We start from the raw sequence: 13,340 nt of genomic DNA, 5'->3' as shown, positions 1-13,340 counted from the left end.
TCCCTTGGAGAAACACAGCTGTCCCTTTAGGCTGACAGATTCCTCTCCTTTCAAGTTCAGGCTGATGGTCCAGAATCAAAAGCCACTGAGACTTGAAGCCAGGACTGGGCTAGGGCTGGAAGCTTCCATCTGGCAGAATCATTACCAATGTCATCACTACCTGTGGTGTTTCCTGGAACTGCATGGTTCTTAAACATCATTTGGGACCATCTTTCAGGAGGCATGTTTCCATGGTTTAGACTGACTGGAAATTGGTTACATACGTATAGGCAGGAAAAGTTGTCTTGGAAATCTTGACATGACATCCTGTTATAAACAGATACACATCATTTCACTGGTTTTGTCCCTAGGGTGGGGGTTCCCATCTTCCCACTGTACCTTTGTCAATTCTAGTCTCCATGGACTTACCACTGTCCTACCCCAAGACAAGGGCCTTATTCTGGCTCATTCACTATCAAGTACCTTTCTGTTCCCTCCAGGGGTTGAGAGAATAGGACAGAATAAAATTTCTGGGTTCTGCATGTCTCTCTCATGGCCAGAAGGATGGCTCTTGTCTCTCTCCGCTCTGGGTCCTATACACTGTTAAGAAACGCCTTTCCCTTGGTTCCTTTGCCAAATTCATTGCTGAATCAGAATAAAATGGGTTCAATACCTAAAACCCCATCTTGTACTGTGATTACAGTGGAGATATTGGAAATATTTTTCCTTTCTAATTGACATTTGTCTCTCTGCTTCTTAATAACTTAGACCCAGTCTCCTCTTCACACATGCTAAATTTTATTTAAATATATTATTAAGTAAACCACAAACCTCTCAGGAAATGTCCGTATTATCCTTTAAGATGTGAACACATGGCAGAGAATGGGTTTTTAAAACATCTAGTCCTGCATAGCTGCTGGGCGAGGATATGGATGTCTCACTCAGAACTCTAGAGTCAGGGCTGGGAGATTAATACTGAATTGCTCTTTTGGAAGACTCTGGAACCCCAGGGTGAGACTGTAGGTCCTAATGGGATGGCGTAGAAGATACAGGCATGATAACCAGGCATCCTGGTTTTCAGGAAACTGTTGATTTCAAAGGTTTGGTGTCAGTATTCCTTTTTGCCATTAACATTTCCTGGAAGTTCTGATATTTCAGACTGAAATACCTTTCATGCAAAGAGAAAGCACACAAATAATTTCCCATCCAAAGCTTTCATGTCTTGGTGGAAAAAAAAGTCTCCTTCTACCTAGAGGTCTCTACAAAGCTAATCTCTAGTCTCACAAAAATGTAGGGAAAGGGGGAGGGATTGAGGGTGTGGGCAATAAAGTTTTAAAATGTAACTTTAAAAAAAAATACCAAAACTCGCCATCGTCCTTATTCTCATACAGCAGTCTTCTCCATTGGTGGTGGGTTTCCTGCCATTCTGGCGACCTGGGCACACAGAGACAGACCACAGGGTGAGATCTCCCAAAGCATTTCACCTCGGCAAAACATGCCCCAGCAGAAGTCCTGTCCCTCATTCCTTCTGGGGGTGCAGGTGGAGGGGGTCATTCTACCTAGTGACAGGATTCAGTCATTCTCTGTAGGCTGGTGGCTCCCAAATTGTCCCCAGCATGATCCTCTTTCCTGAGCGTTAGATGGATACATGCTAGGGGCCACGCCACATCTCCACCAGAGCCCATAGTGGTCTGGAAACCAACCTACCCCAAACCGCACCAGTCCTCTGTCTCCTCCCATTGCTCAAGTGAAAACTCAAGAAGCCACTCCCTCGTGCCCCCTGACATCCAAACAATCACCAGATAGCAATGATGTAGGATTCCACCTCTGAAACCCCTCTCAAAACTATCCACTTACTTCCCTCCTTCCTGCTGCCCTCCTAGTTCAGGAAGCCTCATCTCCTTCTTGGACTTCCCACCTCCCTCTCCATTCTGCCATCAAAAAGAATCTTTCTAGAAGAGAAATCAGATTCTGCCATCTCCCTGCTTAAAATACCTTTTCTTCTCAGGATGAAGTTAAAGCTCCCACATCAGAACCTTGGCCTCTGCCTACCTCTCCAGCCCTACCTGAGCGGCTCCCTACTTCCCCACACACCCCACACTTGAATTCTACCCTTAGATCACAATTGTCCTCATCTCCTTAGTAATACCTGTCCTGCCCCCACCCTGGCCTTCGCCATGAGGCTCCCTCTACCCAGGAGACTCTTCCTCCTTTCAGTCCTTTAACCCAATGTTATTCCTCTTTCCTCCTAAAAGGTACCTCTGCTGGGAAACCTTGACTGTTTCCCTGTGGTGTTCCCACTTCACCTCCAGAGTCAGTGTCCCTCCTTGGGACACACACGGCACCCTGTACCATTCCTGTCTCAGGACTTAGTGCCCTATGCTTCTAGTGCTTGTGGATTTCTCGCTGTCCCTCACTAGACTCTGAGTTCCAGGAGCTCAATGAGCATCTCTCACCATTACCTGATCACAGGGGCTGGCACAGGCCTTGGCAAACAGGCATGCAGCAGTTCTCTGCTTGCTTAATTTATATAGTTGTCCAGTTCATCGGGATCATGTTTTCCAGAAGCTAGTCCTAGAGTCTGTGAAGGAGGAGGCCCTCACAGGCAGAAGGGAACAGCTGTCGCTCCCTCAGCCCCCTCCTAGTGGCAGAGACATGCACATAAGCAACAGGCCCCAGAGGCACAAACATGCAATGAATTTATCTCTAGGAGTGGCTTGTACCGAGGGCCTGGGTCAGCTCGGTGCTGGAAAAGCAAGGCAGGGACCACCACTCAGACTTCGGGCTTTCAGGCCGAGCCAGTCAGATGTGTTATTGTAAAATGGCAATTTTATAATTAAGTGATAATTTCATTTTCTGCAGTGTGTAAGGAAAAATAAATGTAGTGTAAATCAATATGCTATCGATTCACGCAAGTTTGCCTTTAAGTGTGTGCGTCTGAAATTTCAATTATGGCGGAGATTGGACCATCCGGCTCCTTCTATCCATTTTCACTCCTTAAAAAGTAGGGGGGAAATCGACCACCTGCATGGAGACTTGGCCCTGTTTCTGGTGGGAGATGGTGAGCCTAAACGCAGCCGGTGTGTGATCCTTCAGAGTTAGTGTGGCCAGGTGTGCTCCCGTTCCCTGCTCTGTACACGACTCCCCTGTCGAAGGGCCTTCACAAATCCTATGCCCGTAGGGTGTAAATCCAAATTTATGAGGTGACATTGGGCTCTCTGGCCCCAGCCCCCAGCATTTCTTTTCCAGGTTCTGCTGTTGCAGGCCAGTTTGCTCGCCCCAAAGAACACACTGTAAGTGATCCCAGCTCAGCACAAGGTCTATACTTCCCCCCACCTTCCTGGTGACCTCTTCCCAGGTGAGTCATGCTTTTTTTTTTTCTGCTTGAGTTCAAGTTCGACTCTGTGAAGATTGCCCTGAACATACCAACCCATGGGAAGCTTCTCTTCCCTAATCTCTGGTGCCCCTTGCTGCCTTCACTGCTCATGAGATATTTAGCATAGGGGATGTGGGCAAATTATCAACTCAGTTAAATCTGTTGCCTCTTCTCCTATGCAAGGCACATGTGTCATTGACGTGTGCCCTTCCTTCACTCCAACCCCAACAGCCAACCTGGAATCAGGGATTCTGCCAGTCACAACACCCCTGGGCCATATTGGCAACTTGGGGTAATGACTGAGAAGAACTGGCAAAGGCTAGAGGTTAAGATTTACCCTGGGGGAGGAGGGAGGCTACCCCAGGGAAAGAGGAATGAATAAAGGCAAGATAAAAGGAGAAAGGGGAGCAGAGGGTAAAATAAAAACACAACGCTCTCCAGTGGTTCCTGCTGTTGCAAGTTCATCCCCCTTCTGCTGAGGGGATTCAGCAGCCCTGTTCTCCAGGGGGCATCTGAGACCCACCAGGTTCCTTCTATGAATCCATGTTGCTTATTCTCTCCCTTCCGCCTGCCCCACCCCCACCCCAATGGACATTGATCTTATGTTTGCCAAGTGCCCATGTGAGCTGGCACACACCAGCTGTTGGGGCTCAAAGAGGATCAGAGTGGCCCTTGCCACAGACCAGCCTGTGGCGTCATGCCAGGTTCTGGGCAGCCAATAAGCAGGACAGGGACACTGGCCAACTCTGTGTTTGGCTTCCAGAACGCACTTCTCACTGTATTGGTTTTTACTGCTCGTTGGGTCCTGTTCACCTGTTTGTCTGAATGCTTTGCATTTCCTTTCAAGTCTTCCTCTCTTTCCCACCACCTCCCCTCCCCTCGCCCCTTGCTGGCTGCCGGGGGGAGCAGGTAACCTGTCACTGAGTGACCTATCACTGGCCATCTCATTCTTAATCGGCAAGGGGGTGGGGACCAGGGATCAGTCTTCTTGGCAGCTGAGAAATGCTAGCCTCACTCCAGGGAACCACTGGCCACAGAGCTGGTCCCCACTGGCCAGCCAGGTCAAGAGAGTAGCTGTCTGCAACATAGCCAACGGGCATCTGACACTTACCTCCATTCACTTCTATGAGCAAGATTGAGTCCAGACATCAAGTGGGAGTCCAGATCAGTAGGGAGGATGGAAAACCCAGGTGGCCAGATCTTTGGCTCAGCTCCCCAACTGCCCCCCAAAATGAAGTCTTTTCCTCATGGTGTCATCAGGATCAGAATCGCATGGGATCCCTTTATGGGATGAGGCTCCTCCTCTCCATCTCTCTCTGCCGATAGAACTTGGCTTCTTTCCTACTCCCTCCCCAACCCTCAAAAAAAAAAAAAACAAACAAACAAACCCTCATTCTGGGTATGTGGGTTCACGGCGCTGGACTGTAACCTTCTGGGGGATAGATACTGGGTCTTGTCGTCTGTACATATCCCACAGTACACAGTGCACTTAGTACAGAGAGCACACACTCGGTGTCTAATAGATGCCTGGTGAATGGAATCATGGGAATATGAGTTGGGCCCACAGCCGCACACCGGTGTGAACCGGACAGGCCTGCAGTGAGATCCACAACAGGGGAGACAGAGGCCACCCTCTGGGGGCGGGGTGTTCTCTGCATCCCAGGTCTTCAGGAAGGGTAGAGACAGGGTTTCAGAAGCCATACCCGTCTGCCCAGCGCCCTCTCCATTCCGTGTTGCCCCAGGGGTTCCACAGGCGGATAAGATCCTCCCAGCTACCCCGGTACTGAATCTGCAAAGAACAGAAAAAGAAACTCTCAGGGCTCTCCAGCAAAAGTCAGCAGAAAGAGGGGATATGAATGCAGCTGCTTTTTACCTCCAAGGACTAATTTAACTTCTGACCTCATTTGGCTGCAGCCAGAAAAAAAAAAAAAATTGAAAGGAAAAAAAAAATCAATGTGTCTCTGCTGCCTGCGTGAGGTGGGAATGAGGGAGGAGGAAACGGCCCCTCTCTCTGCTCAGCACCTCAAAGGGTGGGCACAGCTTCATCATCCCGAATTGGTGCCTCCTGGAATGTGGGCTGAGACATCAGAGCAGATCAACAGCGTGTGGTGCTACAGAGGGGACAACCTGATGGGTCCCCAGCCTCCTGCAAGTCCCGTCCCCACTGGTCTCTCCATTCGACAGACAGGGCTGTTTCTCTGCCTGTGGCCCACAGGCAGCTGTGCCAGGGTCTCCATGGTGTGGTCCTGAGCGACGATGTGGAGGCGGCAGACCGAGCAGGAGCAGGGTGGCCTGGGGGGCAGGAGAGCCCCTCATAGTTCTTTTCAACCTGCACCCTGGCACTGCCCCAGGCCCCCATCACCCGGCCTCTGCTGGCACCTCAATGGGCTGAACTTCTCTTCCTTCCCCAGGCACCTCATGGTCACCAGCTCCCAGATACAGAGGCCAGCACACGTGCTTCTTCGGGCCATGGAGGCCAGAGGGCAGGATTGTTGACAAGTTACAACGGAACAGTCGCAACCCTTTGAACCTACATTCCCAGATCCAGAAGCCTTTGGCCTGGTGGGGGGAATTAAAGCATGGTGCTGTTGTAGGCATGACACTGATCTGTGCTAAGGTCATCTGTGGAGGCCAAGGCCTGCAGGGGTGAGAGAAGGGCCTCACTGGCTCAGTCGTTCCAGGTCAGAGGCGGCGGACAAAGCCAGAGTGCAGGGTCACCATATGGAAAAGAAATCCGTGTGTGAAGCCGGGCTGGGAGCCAGGTGCCGGCTGAGAGCATTACATCCTTCACCCCTCACCCCCACCCCCTGCAGTGGATGTTTATGGAACCCTCGTCTTGCACAGGAAGAAACGGAACACCAGAGAGGTTAAGCAACTTTCCCCAGGCCACAGAGTAAGTGGCAGAAGAATTCTCACTCCAGCCACTGTCAGTCTCCTAAGCTCAGGCTCCTGATTTGGAGATGGGAGCAGATAATGGCTTCAGCAATCCAGGGCCAGCTCACTCTCTGGTGGGGCCACAACCCTGACCTCTCATCTCACCCCTGGGTCACCTGGCCATGGCCCATGTCATCACCAACAGGGCAGTGCCATGAAGGAGCAACGCAGTGAGACAAGGGCCAAAGAACTTGGCTTGGAGAAGGTTCTTTTCCATCCACTTCTATCTGGCTGGCGCCGTAGGGGAAGGTGCTTTGGCTTTTAATGCCACATGGGAGAGGAGAGGCTCCTGGCACATGCTCGGGTTTCCCACCCCTCTCTGTCCCACCCCTAGGCACTCCAGGCTTTGCACACACAGTCGATTTATTAACTGGCAGTGCCTGATGGAGCAAGGGCATGAAAAATGGTTGCCCGGTGGCCCAGAAAGCTTAATGAGCCACCCTCAGTGCCTAACATAGTCGGGGCTCAGTTGGGCACAGGGGAGACGAACGGCCAGTGAGTGGAAGGAGCCGTAAGCAGGGCTAAATGAGGCATGCAGATAAACACTCACCCCCTTGCCCAGGGGAGGCAGCGCAGAGCTAGGTGCATAATAAAATATGCCAATCTCATTTATCTTCCTGTGTCCCGCCCGGAGGAGGATGAGCAGATTAAAAAACACACTGCATTTATGGGCTGGTTTAATCTTAGCACTCATGGTCAGTTGTCACCTCCTCTTTCTGGAGGAGAAATCTTTAACCAAGTCAAGTTCCTGGGCCTTGGCAGGGAGGCTCGGGAGTCACACTCAAGGCCAAGGTCACGACTACCTCTGAGAATGAGCACGTGTTTCACTCTCCTGGCTACTTACTATACCCCTGGCCCTGGTCAGTTCCCTCAGAAAGGGTATCCCTGGGTGAGAGGTGACCCGCGTTATCTAGTGTAGGATAATATTGCCTCATGTGTATTCTATTAAATGCTAGTTCTGCAAGCTGTTAATAATTCTTCTGAGAAGTGGTTTCATGATTAATGGTAGATTAAGACCAAGCTGTCCCTGTATTGTCAGTACTGGCCTTCTTAGAGCCTTTAACATGCTAATATCCACTGTGAATCTCCAAGAAGGGGATATAGTGAGCAGCATTTCCCAAGGGTATTTGGAAAACTGCTTTCACAGAGGATCTCACCAGGCTGGACTCCTTACAGCACATGCTAGGAGGTGTTAGCAGACCCTGAGTGGCAGGAGGGGTGGGAGGGGCAGGGGGGATGGACCATCCAGGACAAACAGTTTGATGGCCAACACTAAAGGGGAGGTGTCCTGTTTAGACTACTCACTGTGTTATAAGAACAACTCCTAGTGTGTGCTGTGGGGGAGCCAACATTCAGGCTATGAACAGAACCATCAGGAGCCCAAACCCTGATTCCCGTATTCACCTGTATGGGCTTAGCCCTAGGTGTTCACATGGTCACTCTATAACCTGGCAGTCACTTTTATCCCATGCCCAGCTCTGCGGGGACACACATTCCATGGCCATCTGGACCTCTTAATTCACAAGTCCCTTCTCCCCCATGTTCAGAGGAGAAACAAAGACTGTCTCCATGTATAAATGGCCTTTTCCAGGAGTGGCAGAGACAGCACGCAGGTACCATGGCTCCTTCATTCCATGCCCAGCACCGATATCATTCTTCAATCACAGCTTTTCCACTAAATCTGGAAGCAGTGCCACAGTCTTGTTCACACATAATCCAAGCAGCACTGCCAATGGATCCAGGTTGGCACACGAGAAAACCGATTTGCTACCCGTAGCCTAGACTTTCCACACCTGGGACAGGGAGTCGTGGGAAGCAGAGTGTCTGTATGGCCTGGAGTGACAATGGTACTGGTCATCCCCACTGAGAATTCTGAGACGGCCTTGGGAGAATTCAGGGGAGGAGAGTCTGGGGCTGCTGCATCTAGGATCTCTTCTGGCCAGGGTTAATCAGGACAACCTCCTCTTTGTTTGTGGGAAGAAATGTATTTTGAGCTCCTCGTATACATTCTATGATGGAGGCGGAGGTTCAGTGACATCATCTTCACAGGCCAAAGACAGATGCATTCATTCAGTCATGCAAGTGTACTCATCCATTAATCCAATGAGCATTTATTAGGTACCTACTGTCTCCCAGGTGCTGTGCAGAAGAAGCATTTTGTGATGGATCTCCTTAAGGAGAAGAGCGTAAGGCAGAAGATACTATCTTTGTTTTGTGGAACACTTGCCAAAACACAAAACGATGAATCAACTGACCTTAGGTCCCTGGACAGGAGGTGGACGGATACAGGGAGAAGGAAGGCAAATGTAAGAAAGCATGCCAGAAATAGAACCCGACACCATACGTTTTATGGCTCATAAATACCTGTGAAAAATGTACCCTGGAGCTTGGAACACTGTCTCTCAGGGCCCAGAGGACATCATCAGACCCCATGAGTTGCGGGAAATAGAGAAGACTGGGGAACGTGTGTGGGAAATCACTGTGTGTGGGAAACCACACAGCTGTGTGATAAGCACAGAGGAACTGAGGAGACATGGTGTCTAGGCCCAGCCATTTCAAGTAGCTGTGTTAACCCTGACCTTCCCCTCGCAGGCCTCAGCTTCTCAATTATGGATGGAGGAGGCTGGACTTTAGCAGTGTTTTCCAGACCAAATGATACTGCACACAGTAATCACATATACTTTCGTCCACCTAAAGTCAGTTTCTGCATCAATGGGAAGAACTGTCCTCCTCCTCTGCCTCCCCCTTTTCCATGGGAATAAAGTCTAGCTGGGCATATGGTGGCCTAGCTAGAGAGTATGTTTCCCAGACTCCCTTGGGCCTCAGTGTGGCACTTGGTTGATTTCAGACTAATGGGATCTGAGAGGAAATGGTGTGTGTGTGTGTGTGTGTGTGTGTGTGTGTGTGTGTGTGTTCTGTGATGCGTGCTTCTCTATGGATGTATAACTGTCCCCTGGTCTCTTCCCTGGCTGGGAGAGGAGGGACTTGGAGCAGCTGCCCTGGGCTCACGGGTAGAGGCCCCATGTTGCAGATGACAGAGCCACCTGTCAGCTCTGGGTTTGCCCGCTTACCTCAGAGAGAAATGAACCTTGTTTGAGCCCCTGTATTTTGGAGTGTCTTTGTGGTAGCAGTTTAGTTGACACATAACAAATAAAACCCTTTCAGAGCAAAACTTGCCCCAGGCAATTGGGTGGCTCATTCTGTTTTCTTTTGGGACTAAACCCACAGTCTAGCTAGACACTCAGCCTGCCTGAGATCAGGTCAAGAATGGCAAGATCGCTAGTAGGCATCTGGGGATAAAGATGCCGGGCACCAGAGTTTCTGGATGAATAGAAGGAATATTCGAGGCCGTCCACATTGAGCTTGCTGAAGGCATGTGATGCTGACCCCTGCTTAGAGGAGCAAGAAAACAGGGCTCAACCCCCGGAAGCCTTACCCGCTCGGCTCCAGTCACTGTGTAGGCATGCTGACTCACCAGGCCGTCTTCCATTCTCCTGGCCTCACCTGTTGGCTTTAAAGGACGAAAGCAGACCAAGCATTAAGCATTCACAGGCTCTTCAGAAAAATAGAAAAGCACAATTCAATGAGCAGCTAAGCTGTGGTGGGATGAAAAGCATCCCACTGACTCACACTGGAATGGCATATGTTCTTGGAACTCTTTTCTAGAGAGGCAGAGTTTGAAAGCTGCTGGGTGGTTGAGGCCCCAAGCATTTCATACCTCAGGGGACTGCCCCATTACTGACAGAACCCCACTGAGTCCCGAGGCTGACCTGGACTGTGTGCTCCTCCAGTCACTGGTCACCAATGACACACAGCACAAAACACATCAGTGGGGCATTCTGGGGGAGTCAGGAATACCCACCACCCCCGTGCCATGAGTAACTAACTGGGGTGCAAAATGCATATTAGTTTTCAGGTGGCATTTCAGATTGGGGGTGTGTGACTCAAAGCTCACGTGTTTACAGGGTGAAGGAAACATCCTCACGGATAGGGGGCTGGCTGTCTCAGAATAGACTCCGAAATAATTTGGAGGATCACCCAAGCTTTTCAAAATGGGACACACTGACCTTGGGATGCTGTCTTTGGAGCTGGTGAGAATCAAAGAGTGGCCCAGTGACTCCAGACCCCACTGCTCACATGAAAGCACTAGGTAAAGGCTTTGGAGTCAGGCAGCAGCATCTGAACCCTGATCAGCCACTTGCTGGCTGTGTGATGGTGAGTGTTTTACTTGGCTTCTCTGAGCCCATTTTCCTCTTCTGTAAGTGAATTCTGCAACCCCTCTCCCAGAGGGAGGGCTGCTGTGAGGATTCAATCAGGCGGCCTCAGTGAAGGATGGTCTCCATGCTCTGTGACGTCTGCTTGGCCATGCCCCTGACTACCTGAATGGGTTGGTGGCTGGACATTCCTGGGCGAGGAAGGGCTCCACCCAGTGTGGGGAGTCTACTCACCGAGGCCGGGGTGCCGCAGGTCACCAGGGAGCCTGCCTTGGCTGCTGTCTTCAGTATCATCACCAGGTCAGAAGGAAAGGAGTGCAGGTCGATGCCGGTGACCACGCCTCCTGTGAGGTCCACCAGGGCATCAGGAAGGAAGCCGTAGTGCAGGTTGAGATAGGACCCATGAAACCTGGGAGGGGGAAAGTCACAACCGCCCCTGTGGCGACTTTGGTGAGATGCGCCAGGCAGGGAGGTTGCCCACCTGACATCCGCATATTGCCCAGAGAAGGAATGCCTGATCTGCACCTGCACTAGGGCCACCTGCCTTCCATTCACGACGATGGCGTTTCCAGCAAAGCGCCACTGTCCTTCCCCTATTCAGCTGGGGCTGGGCGGCCTCACAAGCAGCAGTATTATGCAGAGGTCAGAAGTGCAGGTGCTGGAGCCACAGGGCAGGGGCTGAATCCCAACATCTCCTTATATTTAACCGTTTAACCTTGGACAAGTTATTTAACCTGGCATGTGGCAAGCCCTCAATAAACACTGGATATTCTGGTGATGAATGTCCACTGTTTCCTGTTCAGTTTAATGATAGTGGTAAGTACTCATGTGAGGGATACTGTGCTAGGCACAGGCTGTTCAAAGATGGGCAACCCCCTGTCCCTGCCCTCCAAGAGCTCAGCCAATGACCCTGATGCCTGCTGTGGACACATGCAGCCTCTGTTCTCATGTAGTGTGAAGCATGGTCCAGAATTCCTACTCTCAGGACTAACCCACTCATCCCAGGATCATCAGGGATGTTAGTCAACTTGACTGAAGGTAACACAGGTGAGGACAAGTCCTACATAACATGACTTCAAAGCAAGCCACCTGGAACCCTCGTACATGTTCTGTAAAGCACTTCTTCCCACTCTTGTGTGGGGTTTCTACCCCTGCCCAGGGTTATCACCTCATTTCACTTCCTCCGCATTGTCCCCCAAACCTGAGTAGCCCTAGTCACTCACTAGAGAGGCCGACAGATTCCAAATTTAAGAGCCAAACCACTCACGTTCAACTCCTGGCTTCCCCTCTCATGAGCTCTCAATCCTGGGCAGGAAGCTGAGACTTTCTAAGGCTCCCCTTGCTCATTTGGGGAGTGGGCATGTAACAGTCCCTGCCTCGATGGGCTACTGTGCCCCTTCTGCCAGTTCTTGCATGGATGACATGCAGAAAGTATCTGGCTTGCAGAGTGCATGCTTGTTACATCACTATCAGGCACAGCAAGGCCACCCTCGTTCAGCAAGGCCACCCTCGCTCTGCTTCTACCTCCACAACTGTTACTTCTTTGCAACAGCCCTCTGCCATGGGGACTTTTCCTTAGAATGTCTACTTTCTGCCCTTGGGGTTCCGTTTGCTATGAGAGTGAGTGGATCATCTTGGAACAGAGAAGAAATGCCTGAGGGCCCAGGGAGAGCTCGGGGAGGAGCACACCTCTGAGTTTATCCAGGTAAGGACAGTGGGATGGGCATTCCAGGGAGGAAGAATCCCCGAGCCAAAAAAGCATGGTGGAAGGGAGCCAGCGATGGTGCTCCTGGAAGAGAGGCTAGATGGACCACTGAAGCAGGCCAGACAAGGGCAGAATTGTTTTGAGAACTCAAGTTCCTGTCAATGGGGTCAACTGAAAAGGCTCCCAGGGAACCCTAAAATACAGGCAATGAAAACCCACAAAGTACATGGAGCTGAGGCCAGGCAGGGAGTGGGGAGAAGACCCTGCCTTCTGGTCTCAGAGCTGCCCAGTGGGAGACTTCCTCACCACTGCCCCTGTCACTCAGCCTTCTCACCAGAGACCTTCTCTTCTGTCCCTGGAGGGATAAGCCAAGGCCAAGACCCTCACAAGCTGGTGGCAATGTGGGGAATCTCTGACCATGGCTTTCTTTCTTGTCCTGTGAATCAGGGAGGGGGTCTGGGTCTGAGATCTTCCCTGCTGCGCCTCCAGGGGGCCTTCAGCCTTCCCTTCCTGGTCCTTCACTTGGAAACAGTAAGGTTGACTGGGTAGGCTTGTGGGGTCTTCCAGACCCTCTTATCTCACTATATCTCCACCTCTGCCACTGGGCGTCACTCAGAATTCACATAAGTTCGCTTCAGCAAATACATGTCAAGTAGCCAGTCAAAGCAGGACAACGTCCCAGGCACAAATGCCATGGAAGGCTTAAAAGAGTCTTTTTATAAAAGAAAGCTCTGGATACACAGAAGAGCCCTTCTACAGAAACTGCCATGTGACAGATTGATCTCAACTTGTTAAAACTGGTTCTTAATCTTATCTTCCTATCTCCCTAGACTCTTATCTCTGGGGTATTTACTTAGTCAAATTCAAAGTCTTATTCAATGACCTTATTCAATTCAAAGTCAAATTCAATGACCATTATCAAAGGGTCATGCCTAGTTGGGGCTGAATGCCTGACTCTTGATTCCCCACAGGTATTCTGGCTCTGGTTCCTAGATTAGGAGGGGCTTTGCTGAAGGTACTGGAAGTTCACAAAGATTGGGGTTCTGGAGCCCATTCTAGAACCCACCAGTGTGACCTCCCACACTGCAACAGCCCCATCTAGATGCCCTCAAGAGCTCTCTCTGGCTTTAAA

At 50.7% G+C, this 13,340-nt stretch overlaps 1 protein-coding gene across 7 annotated transcripts in view; it reads right to left on the bottom strand.

The window, feature by feature from the left end:
- Window positions 1–13,340, bottom strand: part of CAPN13 (calpain 13) — an 81,628-nt gene that overhangs the window by 29,648 nt on the left and 38,640 nt on the right. For all 7 annotated transcript variants that reach the window (XR_007150772.1, XM_047851976.1, XM_047851975.1 and 4 more), the window contains 5 exons: window positions 10,738–10,912; window positions 9,726–9,800; window positions 5,059–5,144; window positions 1,339–1,413; window positions 161–306 (listed from right to left, as the gene is read on the bottom strand). Coding sequence is in view for 6 of the 7 variants with exons in the window: in XM_047851976.1 (XP_047707932.1) it covers window positions 161–306; window positions 1,339–1,413; window positions 5,059–5,144; window positions 9,726–9,800; window positions 10,738–10,912 (557 nt within the window). In the remaining variant the exon portion in view is untranslated. The remainder of the gene's footprint in view (window positions 1–160; window positions 307–1,338; window positions 1,414–5,058; window positions 5,145–9,725; window positions 9,801–10,737; window positions 10,913–13,340) is intronic.

Source organism: Prionailurus viverrinus, chromosome A3, assembly GCF_022837055.1.
Source record: "Prionailurus viverrinus isolate Anna chromosome A3, UM_Priviv_1.0, whole genome shotgun sequence".
NCBI lineage: Eukaryota > Metazoa > Chordata > Mammalia > Carnivora > Felidae > Prionailurus > Prionailurus viverrinus.
Note: the sequence above shows the minus strand (reverse complement) of the source record. Positions and strands in the feature narration are given on the sequence as shown.